At 40.2% G+C, this 12935-nt stretch overlaps 1 protein-coding gene across 3 annotated transcripts in view; it reads right to left on the reverse strand.

Annotated features, from left to right (window-relative positions):
- Positions 1 to 12935, reverse strand: part of PARN (poly(A)-specific ribonuclease) — a 162782-nt gene that overhangs the window by 14514 nt on the left and 135333 nt on the right. For all 3 annotated transcript variants that reach the window (XM_084641663.1, XM_084641665.1, XM_084641666.1), the window contains exon 23: positions 9516 to 9709. In XM_084641663.1, the coding sequence (XP_084497789.1) occupies positions 9516 to 9709 (194 nt within the window). The remainder of the gene's footprint in view (positions 1 to 9515; positions 9710 to 12935) is intronic.

The following is a 12935-nucleotide window of genomic DNA, read 5'->3' on the forward strand; positions in this document are numbered from 1 at the left end:
TTGTTTTTGTATTTTATATCATTTTAGTTTAACATTTGGTTCAATTGGGGATCCTCATTTGGATCTTATGATGCTCTCAAAGGAGGCATCAATAGGAAAACATGTATCAGAATGCTAACAAAGAAAGATATTTTATTAATATTAATAAATTCCTTACAGGCCACCAACTGACATGTCTTGGAAAAGTTCTGTAGGTTTGTTTTTTAGGGTTGTGTGTTTTGTTTTGTTATGTTATTTGCATGTGTGATAGTTCTCCCCCTGACTGTTTTACAGGTGGACCATACAATACAGAAGGGGTACTGGCATACATGCCTTCATTGTATGAAAGGTATGTGAAAGGCTGCCTGTCCCAGGCCAGCTAAGACCCAAGACAGTGTTGTATGAGTGACCTAGTACCACTCTAGGCTTTACATAGTAAATCAGAATAATTTTTGAATACAGGAAGGGTTTTCTTACATACCCCTCTGTAATCCTATGAAGACACACCTTGTCACATATCTCTGTTATGGTCACACACTGCCTGAAGTGCTCAAGGCTTTAATGTCAAGCAGGGGAGGGGTGAGAAGAGAGCCACTTTACCCACCTTTCAGGGTCTGATCCCCTTTCTCTGGCAGATAAAAAAGCAGATGATAAGAAGGCACTTCCCATTCTGCTGCTGCCTCAAAATCTTAGTCCCTTTCTCAGGCAGAGCAAGGGTCCTCAAGCTAAAAAACATACAGACACAATTTCCATTAGGCTGAAGCCTGAGGCAGGGCTGCACAGATGGAACGGGCTTCTCTGCATGCCCAGACATACTGCAGAATTGGGGCCGGGCACGGAGTGCGGTACAGAACACTGATAAAGATTCTGAAGGGGATAAATCCCAGCAAACCCTTCCTCGGGGCAGAAGGGGGTTTAAAATCCCCCTTCACTTGGGGGGGGGAGGATTTTCACACCACTTCACTTATTAATAAAAGTACCAGGTGCCTTGCAAAGAATACACTTCCTTTTTCCATTCTGGGACCCGAAGTCTCTGGGTTTTGCAGGACTTACCCCAGAGTATCATGAGAAACCCCTTATTCACGCTGAGAGGAAGGGATCTGAGTAGGAGCCCAGCTTGTCTTCCCAGAGTTTCTAGGACCCACTTTTGGACTTGTGGGGGGACCAGTAGCCCAAAAAGGGTCTTAGCTTTTATGGTGTTTTTTTGCCCCAGGACTTCCCTGTTCTATTCTGTTCCCCTGGTTGGGGTTTTTCTGAGATGGAGTCTCAGAAACTGGGGAAGAGGTGAGGGACACAGCAACGTGTTTGACCAACTCAGAGGCCCGTGCCCTCGCAAGTGGGAGGTGCTGCACCAGAGATTCTGGCTGGCTGTGACCACTGCAATGCTCAGTTCCCAGACCAGGAGGCAGTGTGGAGGCTTGAAAACATGCTTTATCTGCCCCCCAAATGGCTAACAACTAATTGAGAAGAAAAGGATGAGAGCTAAACACAATGACACCTAACTGCTGCTGTGGAGGCAGAAGATCTGGTAGCAAGCAAAAGAAGGGGTGTGGGCTAGCATAAGCTGTGTTGCAGATTTGAACCGCCTCCAGAAACTGCAGCCAAGAGAGGAATAGCTTATATGTATCAGAATTGTGGGAGAAGCTGAGCATCAAGAACACTTTCATACAATTACCTTTCCATGGAAAATAAATGGTCAAATGGACATCAAGACCCTTTCAATATGCCTTACTATTCTCAAACAATCTCACTGGGAGCATAAAAGAATGGGGCTCCATTTACAGATATCCTCTACCAAACAGCAAGATCCTGATGAGAAAGATATATATTACCAGCTGAATGCATTGCAGTTAAGCATTTGTTCAAAGCAGAGACCAAGCCTGCCTGGTCAGCTGAGGAAGATACACACAATTGTGTGTAACAGCATACTCATACTATACCACACATTCAGAAATGATCTCACTAAGAGGCTTTATACAGATATTCAACATGGGAAGCTGGATTTAATCACTGATTGACTACTGATACAGTAGGTCTATAAGTGTATTTTTCACACTTCAGGTGAACATGTAAACTATCAAGTTTCCAAGATCACTTAAATTTAAAGATACAGAAACATTGACATTGTTAATCAAAAAAAGGTTAAACCTGTATAATTCTTAGTGTCTGCACCATTTCTCATGCCACATTTTTCAATGCTCATTCAGTTACAAAATCTTGACATAACTACCTTCATTTCAGAAACCATGAGCCATCATCTTGGGATCTCCCTAAAGAAAGGTATTTCCACAATCCTTTTAAAAATGACCTGCTACACAATCATAATTTAACAAAGGCATACCCTGAAAACTCAAATACCAAGATGGTACTCTGTTTTACAGCTCCCAAGGTATAGTACAAGACAATATTTAGCCCTTCCATATTTTTCAAACCTATCACCATCAGTTAGGTAAAGCGGGTGAAAACTTCAACCTGCACAGTTAGTGCTTTTGTGAGTTTAATTAGAAGCTTGATGTTTGAACATGTTTATGATTTAATTCATAATAGCCTTATAAATAGGAATTAAGTTTTGCAGGCTCAGTGTGGAAATCTGAGGTTTGTCCTATATTATATGGATACTAATAGGATTGGGAATGTTTACATGAGACCAAGGTAATAGGATTCATTAAACTACCTTATTTGCACGGCTGAAAGACTTCAGTATTTTTGGTAATCTGAGAAGATAAAAATCCCTTGATTTAACTGATTTAATTTTAAAAAATAAGGTAAACAATGCTTGTAGTTCTTATTTATAACTATTTTGAACACTTTTTAAAAAAGTTAAGAATTAAGCTTCCTCAAAGTTATATTTAAGGTTAAACTCTTTAGTGAAATATGGTAATTTTATTGTGTATAGCTGGACATTGTTGCCTTATTTGCTATCAGACAATATTTGTACAGCACTGAGCACAATGGAGTCCTGACCCTGCCAGCCTCTGGGTGATACCAGAACATAAATATTAAGTTAGACACACAAAAACTAAATTAAAACAAACATTAAGATTGTAAAACGATGTGCTCAAAAGTTAGGAAACACCAGAATTAAAAGTTACGTCTGCAACCTTAATTCGGCATCCTTCTGTCTATGTATGATACAGTCTTTAATTACACAATTACATACAATTTTTTCCACAAGAATTCTGCCATATTCAGTGCACAGGATGCCTTGCTCTAGGGATGAACCAGGGCTATTAAAGAAGACTGGTCTGTAGAACCCCTGCCTCATATTGCAGAAGTTGGAAGGCATATAGTGAATGAGGCAAGGGATTGCAGGAAGAAAGCAAGGTCTCATGGATAAGGCATCTATATGCCATCCTGAAGAATTGGACTGTATTAGTGCCTATGCCACAAAGTTCCTATGTGATACAAGGCAAGTCACTGAAATCAAACTTTTCACAGGCGATCATTGTGTGTTCCTCGTTTTCTGGGTGTCTAATTTGAGACCCTGGGTCTGATTTACAGAAGTGTTGAGCACTCAACTGCAACTAAAGCCAATGGGAGCTTTGCTTTGAACATATAAGACTCAGGTCCAAGGCACCTTAAACTGGGAACCCAAAATTAGTGCATACTTTTGACATCCATCTTTTTATTCCTCAGTTGCCCATTTGCAAAAATGAAGACCAGACCATATCCATGGGGTATTATGAATATAAATTCATTAATATTTGTGATGCATTCATATACTACAGTAATGAGTGCCACAGGAAAGTCCTAAGGAAATAATTCTGTATACAGATCAGGGTTTGATTAGTGTGCAGTAAATAAGGTATGGTGCATTATGAAGCTAAAACAAAAAATGGAATAGCTGCTCATTAAGTGAGCATTGTCCATCCTGGACACTGAATGAGGTAGGGGTCCTATGGGGGGTGGGGGGGGGAATCATGAAATTAAAGTATCACAATGCAAATGTACATGGGCATCAAATACATAGGTCACTTGTAATTCTGACATTTCCTAACTTTAAGGTTGCAAACTCAAAATGTTCTTTTAACAACTTTGGTGTGTGTAATTGCCAGGTTTTTAAAAGAGAAAACTGAAGAAAACAAATTCCATTATGTGGAATCATACTGTCCCCTTCATGGGTCATCAGCAGGATTGGAACCTTTAGATCAGTGATACATAGATACTCCGTCAAGCTCGGGAGCTGCAAGTGGCTCTTTAATGTGTCTCTTGCGGCTCTTTGCAGTACAAGGTATTAAAACACTATGTGATTTAATTATTAACCAATCAAGATGCTTTTACTAGATTATTAACCAACTGTAGAATACTTGGTCAGTCATTTTGTAGTGAAAATTATATACATAAAATAGTAAATGGAACAACGAACTCATAATACTGTGGCTCTTTTGGGTAATGTTGATTGCTAATTTGGTTCCTGAACCACTGAGTTCTGTGTATCACTGCTTTAGATATACAGCACAGACCTCTAAACTTGAGTTAAGAGAGTAACTGACAGTAGCAGGTTGTCATCTTCTACATGATGAACCAGCCACTAGAGGGGGATGATAGACGTTGCCAATGGGTATCAACTATAATTGTATCCAATATACTAGGCAGGAAAAATGGTATTTTCTCCAATGTTGTAGGCGACAATAAAGAACAACAGGTATACAGAAGTCTTCACCTGGCAACAAAACTGCATGTCTGAATACTTAGACCAGAAGCAGCTTGGGTACATTTTGTTCCCCAGGCCATCCTGACACACCTAAGAATGGAGGAGGATGTAATGTATGATAGAAATTGTACCTCTCAGACAAAGAGCAAGACTAGGAGGCATGTATGCAACCTTCCTATTTAACCCGTGAAAACAAACAGAGGCTCAAGAAAACCAGGCTATACACAGAGGATGGGAGAGAAGAGAATAGTGATTATTCCCACAAAAATCACTTTCAAAAATGATGGCTGATCAACAAAGATTAAAATGAACTTTATGTAAACATAGGATCTCTCAACTATTTAATCTGTGCCCTCATTAAATAGTTATGTGGTATAAGATTTCCCCTTTAAACACCACATTTACTCTGGGAAGAACACTTGATAGAGCAGGTGTTCCCAAACTTTTGTGGGAACAACCCTATTTTAATGCATTATTTCCTTCCAGGATCCCAGACAGCATGGAGGATATCATTTTGTAGAGCAAAATGTCATCCTCCATACAGCGTGACCTTGCACACACCAGACACGTGAGGTCATGCCACATGGAGGACACTATTTTGCTCCGCAAAATGGCATCCTCCATGCATCGTAACCTTGCATGCACCATACATGCGAGATCATGCTGTGCAGAGCAAAATATCATCCTCTACACACTAGGGATTGCCGTGACCCCATCTTCTGACTGCATGACCTCATCTGGGGTTGCAACCCACACTTTGGGAACTTCTGTGATAAAGACATTATGTGACTACATCTACATCAGTGGAGAAAGGAAGCTAAACAGCCACCCCCTCCAAATTATGTCACAAATGACCAAGTCACACCTGTGAGTAGCTCAGTAACGAACCTGCAAATGTATCTAAATAGCTTTCAGAAGATGTTTGAGAAGCCAACAGTCAGTTCTCTAGCAATCTAATTCAAACCTTTAGTTCAAAACACTCAAATTGTGGAAATTATAAAATATTAATATGCAAGTCAAAGGAAGGAACACCCACACAAAGGGCTGGTCTACACTAAAAAGTTAGATCAGCATAGCTACATCTCTCAGGGGTGGGAAAAATCCACACCCTCATGAGATATAATTAAGCCTACCTAACCCCCAGTGCAGACAGCACTAGGTTGATGGAAGAATTCTTCTGTCAATCTAGGGACTGCCTCTTGCGGAGGTGGATTACCTACAGTGACAGGAGAACCACTCCCAATGCAGTATTCAGTGTGTACACTGAAGCACTAAGCAGGACAGCCGCAGCACTGCAGTTCTGCCGCTATTCTGTTTTAAATGTGGACACAGCCTAAGTTACCTAGTTCTGTAGAGTCTTACATGCAAATTAGAATAAAAACTACAGCTACAGCTGAGCCCATATGGAAGATGCACACAGAACACTGGGAATGTTTATTTAAACAATTAGAGCACTAGGCTTGTTTTGGGTGTGTGGAAAGGATGGTTTTGGGTTACTTTTTTCTTTGTTCACAAATATAATTGACTTTCAAATTACATACCTTCATATCAAGACACAAACAAGACAGTCATACATACATTACATGGCAAAACAAAGTGCTCTTTTACTGTTTAGACAAATCCAGAATTTGGCAGTACATAACCAAAAAGATTTTTGCAACCTACAATAAGGTGGGTCAACTAAAACGTTCTACTTGTCCTCCAATGTCCAACAGACATGGGAACACTGGTAACTTACATTTTGCTCCTTTGAGCAAACATTGACAACATTTAATAATATGGCATTGGTCCCTAAAAGCTTTTTGATATACTGTACATACAACCTAAAGATCTTTTTAAACTGTAGGCCATTTGCACAAAGCTACTTGCTAAACAGAATGATTAATATGCAAAGCTTGAACCTGTGAGCATGCCAAAACTTTCACATGATATCTGTGACTGAAATTGTATGGACACTGACTAAACTGGTTATCAGCAGTGTTCCCTTTATTATGAAAAGAATATTCCTCTCAATGCTTACATTGGGTGACATCAAGGCTGAGAAGGAAGGTACTGTCACAATTCCTACTTTCTGTATATTTGTTGCTTTATCTAGATTCAGCCGCTGGATTTGTTCATCAAAACACAGAAGTTACAAGATCCCTATAACTTCATGATATACCTCCCTTTGTAAGAAGTACATGTAAACACACACACTATTATGACCTGCCATTAATATGGAAACTTTGTTCGCAAGTCAGTTCAGCATCCCTACTGCCTTCAAAACAAGTATTCACCTGCCCTTAGTTAACAGGAGGCAAGTGCAAACAATGAAAGAGGAGGTCACCTCCTGTTAATCCTATTTGTCAATAGGCTCTTAGTCTTCATGAAGTGGTCAACACTACATTAATACCAGAGATGTATCAAGTAAATCCATAATTTGTTTTAGATAGCTAAAAATAGAAGTCATTTAGGCATGACCATCATTTCAAAATCCGTATGACATGATTATAAAGCTATTACGAGAGAGAAAGAGGACTTTATATTTAATAAAATCACATTTTTACTTCAAATTAAAGTGGAAAGAATTTACCATTTAACATTTTGCTGGACTCCAAATGTTTACTCAGAGTAATAAGAAAAACCAATTTATGTATGACACATGACATTCACTTAGCTATACTGAAAACGGGAAGTGATCAAGTTTTTTCCTATTCTACCTGGTGAATGAGGAAAGATGTTTCTTTAAGCCAGTTGATGAGTTTGCTTACATCAAATAAGCATTGCCATTTTAGGAGCTAGGGAGAGAACACGTAATATCTTTAGGGATGACCTGGTTCATATTATGGGAAACTAAACACAATCGACAACGTGTATGCACATGCTCCAATCGGAGGATATTTTATGAGGTGGACAATGTGGTGTGGAATCTCAAATTCAAAGTTGGGGATTCAGAAAGCCCCACGTTCTGATGACTGACTTGATGTGTGACCTTATGAAAGTCCCGTCACTTCTCTGCCTCAGTTTCCCCATCTGTAAGATAATATTTTATTTATCTTGATGAATGGACTATAAGGTGGACAGAAAGCTGGCTAGATTGTCAGGCTCAACAGATAGTGATCAATGCCTCCATGTCTAGCTGGCAGCCAGTATCAAGTGGAGTGCCCCAAGGGTCGGTCCTCGGGCCGGTTTTGTTCAATATCTTCATTAATGATCTGGAGGATGGTGTGGATTGTACCCTCAGCAAGTTTGCAGATGATACTAAACTGGGAGGAGCGGTAGATACGCTGGAGGGTAGGGATAGGATACAGAGGGCCCTAGACAAATTAGAGGATTGGGCCAAAAGAAATCTGATGAGGTTCAACAAGTAGAAGTGCAGAGTCCTGCACTTAGGACAGAAGAATCCCATGACCGCTACAGACTAGGGACCGAATGGCTAGGCAGCAGTTCTGCAGAAAAGGACCTAGGGGTTACAGTGGACGAGAAGATGGATATGAGTCAACAGTGTGGCCTTGTTGCCAAGAAGGCCAATGGCATTTTGGGATGTATAAGTAGGGGCATTGCCTGCAGATTGAGGGACGTGATTGTTCCCCTCTATTCAACATTGGTGAGACCTCATCTGGAGTACTGTGTCCAGTTTTGGACCCCACACTACAAGAAGGATGTGGAAAAATTGGAAAACGTCAGCGGAGAGCAACAACAATGATTAGGGGACTGGAACACATGACTTATGAGGAGAGGCTGAGGGAGCTGAGACTATTTAGTCTGCGGAAGAGAAGAATGAGGGGGGATTTGATAACTGCTTTCAACTACCTGAAAGGGGGTTCCAAAGAGGATGGAACTAGACTGGTCTCAGTGGTAGCAGATGACAGGACAAGGAGTAATGGTCTCAAGTTGCAGTGGGGGAGGTTTAGGTTGGATATTGGGAAAAACTTTTTCACTAAGAGGGTTGTGAAACACCGCAATGCGTTACCTAGGAAGGTGATGGAATCTCCTTCCTTAGAAGTTTTTAAGGTCAGGGTTGACAAAGCCCTGGCTGGGTGATTTAGTTGGGGATTGGTCCTGCTTTGAGCAGGGGGTTGGACTAGATGACCTCCTGAGGTCCCTTCCAACCCTGATAGTCTATGATTCTATGATTTATCTACCTTCCACAATGTTTTAGGAATCAGTTAATATTTGTGTAGTGCTTTGAGCATTTAAAACCCCTATGTAAGTGCTAAATAATATTAAAAAAGAGGAGTTCATGAACTTAATCAGAGAAGCTGGAAGATTTATTAAAAGCTGAGCATATTTGCAATCAATATAAAAGACCAGCTAACAAAATACAATCAATGATGTATCAGTCTAACCTATGCCAAGTCGAAAAATAAGACTCCATCCACTCAAGCCAATAGCCTAAAACAAAAGGTTGGCATAATAGGCAAGTCTTGCAATATGCACAGGTTTGCTGGACTGACTGGGGAAAAATGGAAGAATCATGCTTCCAGCACTTAAATTTTCGATAGCATAAGCAAAAGTGTCCCAGATGACCCTAATTGTCAAGAGAGTGCTTAGCCACACTGGGAGAAAAATTACCTCATATCACCAAGATTATCCTCACAGAGGTCTTTATTTTAGAACGGAAAGTAATCTTCTAGTAAATGACCCTCACCCTTTGTTCTGGCCTCAAAATCTAGGTTAAAATATTTCAAGTTTCTATCTTATTGGCAATTTTTTTTACACTGATCAATGCAATCCCATAGTTTGCAATTCAGAATGGGCTTTAAATTAAAGCACTGTCTTAAGCATTCCTTTTATCCATATCTATCTTAACACTCAAAAGACGACTTGCGCCTTGTTTAGGGTTATGGTGATTCCAAACAGAAAAAGGACAGAAATGAACATTCAGCCATATTGCTCTTACCTGTTGGATCTTGCTCTTTCTTGACTTTTTTGAACTTTTTGGCTCTCTTCCTTCCCTCTGGAACAGACTCTCCATAGCAATCTGTTTCATCAAGCTCTGTTTCTTGGATTTCTCTCTCTTCCATATCATCAGAGCCAGTTTCCTCTTGAATAGGACTCATACTTCTTTTTCCCATTGTGCTGGTAGCTGTAAAACTGAAATTAAAAAAAGGAAGACAACATGGTCATCTTGATAGAATGAATACAGCAAGAGTATTTAATGAAGCAGGTGGGTCTGGCTGCTTTATACCAAAATTAAAAATATTCATAGGCCAGCTATAAATTTTAGTAATAATGACAGTTCACCATGTCAACTGCATAAGTTGTCTGAAAAATAATGCAGTCTTAAAATTATCTTTCCAGGTGGAAGATTTGTCTAGCACCAGTGTTCCATAAAACTGATATTCACAATTTCATCTTTTTTAGATGCAGAATGATCCTTTCTTTGTCCAAGAATATTTTATATTTTCCCCCTTACTTTGATCAGGATATATTTTAGCGCCACAATTAAAATCAGGTCTTAAAAAGTAAAGATTTCCTGCATGTAAAATCTATATATCAAAATAAAATTGCACCTTCTCTTGTACCGTATATACCGTATATACTCGATCATAAGCCGGTTCGTTTATAAGCTGACCCCCCGCAAGATGGATAAGTAAAAATGGAAAATTTTTATGACCCATTCATATACCGAGCCTATAATTCAGGGGTCAGCAAACTGGCTCCTAGACCATCAGGATAAGCCCTTGGTTATGGTTTGTTTACCTCGAGCGTCCGCAGGCACGGAGGTAAACCGAAGTAAACAAAGTGTCCCAGTGCGCCAGCTGCTTACCCTGACGGGCCAGGACAGCAACTGGTGGGGAAACTTTTTTGGGGCGGGGGGGAAGCTGGGTGTCAGGGGAGTAACTCCTGTGACCACCCCTAGCACAGGACCCCCACACTTTCCCCATCCCATCCCTTCCCACCTTATCTGGGAAGGGCCAGGGGAGAATGTCTCTGGCCTGGCTGGAGCTGCTCCGGCAGGCTGAGCAGCGTGGGCGCAGCCTGCTCCGGCGGGCCAGACCGGGTGGCGCAGCTGAAGCATGCTCTGGTGGGTGGGGCCGAGCGTTAGGGCTCCAGCGTGCCAGCCCCAGAGCTGCAGCTGCTTCAGAGGCTGGGGGGAGAGCAGCGTGACCAGAAGCGGAGAGACTCTGGCCCCGCCTCTTCCCTTCTGGCTCTGCTGGATGTTCCGCCTCTCCTTGCTCCCTCTGTTGGGGGGAGGGGCTGTGTCCCACCTCTCCCCTCTCTACACCCACTCATAAGCTGGCCCCCTTCTCTGATGCTTCCCTTTTACTAAAAAAATTCGGCTTATGAACGAGTATATACGGTACTTACCCATAACAGTCTAAATTCATCAAGACTTGATTAAAAAGCCACGGTCTGAAGAGAATAATTATAACCACATTTTATTCGGAATGCATTGAAATTACACTGCACAAGACAGTTACACCTTTTAATCCACTATAATTTGCCATTAGAGCAAAAATTCTTGGACATAAAATCAAGGTTAGCAAATATGAGTAACGCAGTACGAAAGTAATCTAGCTCAAAGAACAATTATGGTAATATAATTGCTGTGTATCTGAATATCAGATGTTTGCTTAAAAATTACTGTGTACATTTTAATGCTTTTTAAACAAGCCATTTTAAGATTATTATAAATTTATGCTTATGAAGCTTCAAGTTTTCCATTAATTTAAAATGACATCTCACAGTACAGTATTCACGAGTTCCTAAACAAACGCTCTTACATAAATCAAAATGTAACATCTTCGTTAAAAAGCATATCACATCACATGGCTTTTTTGCACTTAATGACAAGGAAATATGGCTAACAATCCTTCAGAGGAATTCCTGTTTAGTTGTATTTTTTGGCTTCAAGATGAATTTTTTTTTTGCAGTGGATTCAGGAGAACTTCTCTCTAATTGAGAATGTCTTCTATTCGGATACCCAAAGGCACTAAAATATAAAATATATGATTAAATGTCATGCTCTTTCTTCCACTTCTGGGCCACATACACCGCTTGGTCTGAATGAATAGCTGGATTCTCCTCTCAATAGTCAGAGAAGAGAGGCCTTCCTTTGGGGTCTCTTACAAGATCCTCTCATTAAGTCACACCATGACTACCATTAACAAGCGCTTGAAGGCTATTTAGCTACAAAAATTCAGATGGCCAAAAAAGCAGAAAAGAACTATTTACCATATATATCTACTCTAAACATCATAGTAAATCTGGATTTTGAGTTTTAGACTAAAACTGAAGTGAAAGAAGAGAAAGCAGGACAAGAGGTTTCATGCATTCAGAAAACTAAGAACCCAAACTTGATTCAAGACTTCTAAAAAATAGCTACATAAAAAAATTCGACTTCTGAGGAAAAGCATTAGTTCCAATGAACGAAAACAATGAAAGTGTGGGGAAAAGGAGGGATGAGAGAGATTGAATAGTTATGTATTCTAATCCCGTAGTTTACAGGGGTACTCAAAGCACCTGGATCTTAGAAGGGAACCTGCTGTCTTTTCCCAAAACACGTTTTAAATCAGGATCATGACCCTCCCACACAGCTGCACAGAAAGAGTTGCTGCAGCAGTATAGAAAAGGAGTACTTGTGGCACATTTCCAGCACAAATGGCCCAACTTGATTATCATACACATTGTAAGGAGAGTGATCACTTTAGATAAGCTATTACCAGCAGGAGAGTGGGGTGGGAGGAGGTATTTTTTCATGCTTTGTGTGTATATAATAAGATCTTCTAAACTTTCCACCGTATGCATCCGATGAAGTGAGCTGTAGCTCACGAAAGCTCATGCTCAAATAAATTGGTTAGTCTCTAAGGTGCCACAAGTACTCCTTTTCTTTTTGCGAATACAGACTAACACGGCTGTTACTCTGAAACCTGCAGCAATATAGGAATGTGAGTGTTGCTGCAGCACATTACTACTAGGTTTGGACTGGATAAAGAGCAAAATTTAGCCCTTAATTTCTGCCTGCATATTTCTGGAAGAAACATCAGGTAAGCAGTATAGAGACAGTAAGAGTGCAGAGACCAAAGTGCACAGTCTATAAGAAGAATTGGTAACAGGCAACTTGCTTTCACTACCCCGGTGAAGTGTTCTCATTTCTTTTACAATAACATGTATTTTCTGTTTTTTCAACTTTTTATTAAGGCAAAGTTTCAACAAATGTTAACATACTACATTGTACATTACCTATTCTGGATCAGGTTAATATTCTAAAAATCTGGCTAAAGATTCTGGGTTGAAGAGCCTTCTTCCTCTGAGTACACTAAAAAGGATGACCAAATATCGAAATAACTATTCTCTTTTTTGGTGCTGCTCTTGT

This window comes from Lepidochelys olivacea, assembly GCF_965140295.1.
Source record: "Lepidochelys olivacea isolate rLepOli2 genome assembly, chromosome: 10".
NCBI classification, from domain to species: Eukaryota; Metazoa; Chordata; order Testudines; family Cheloniidae; genus Lepidochelys; species Lepidochelys olivacea.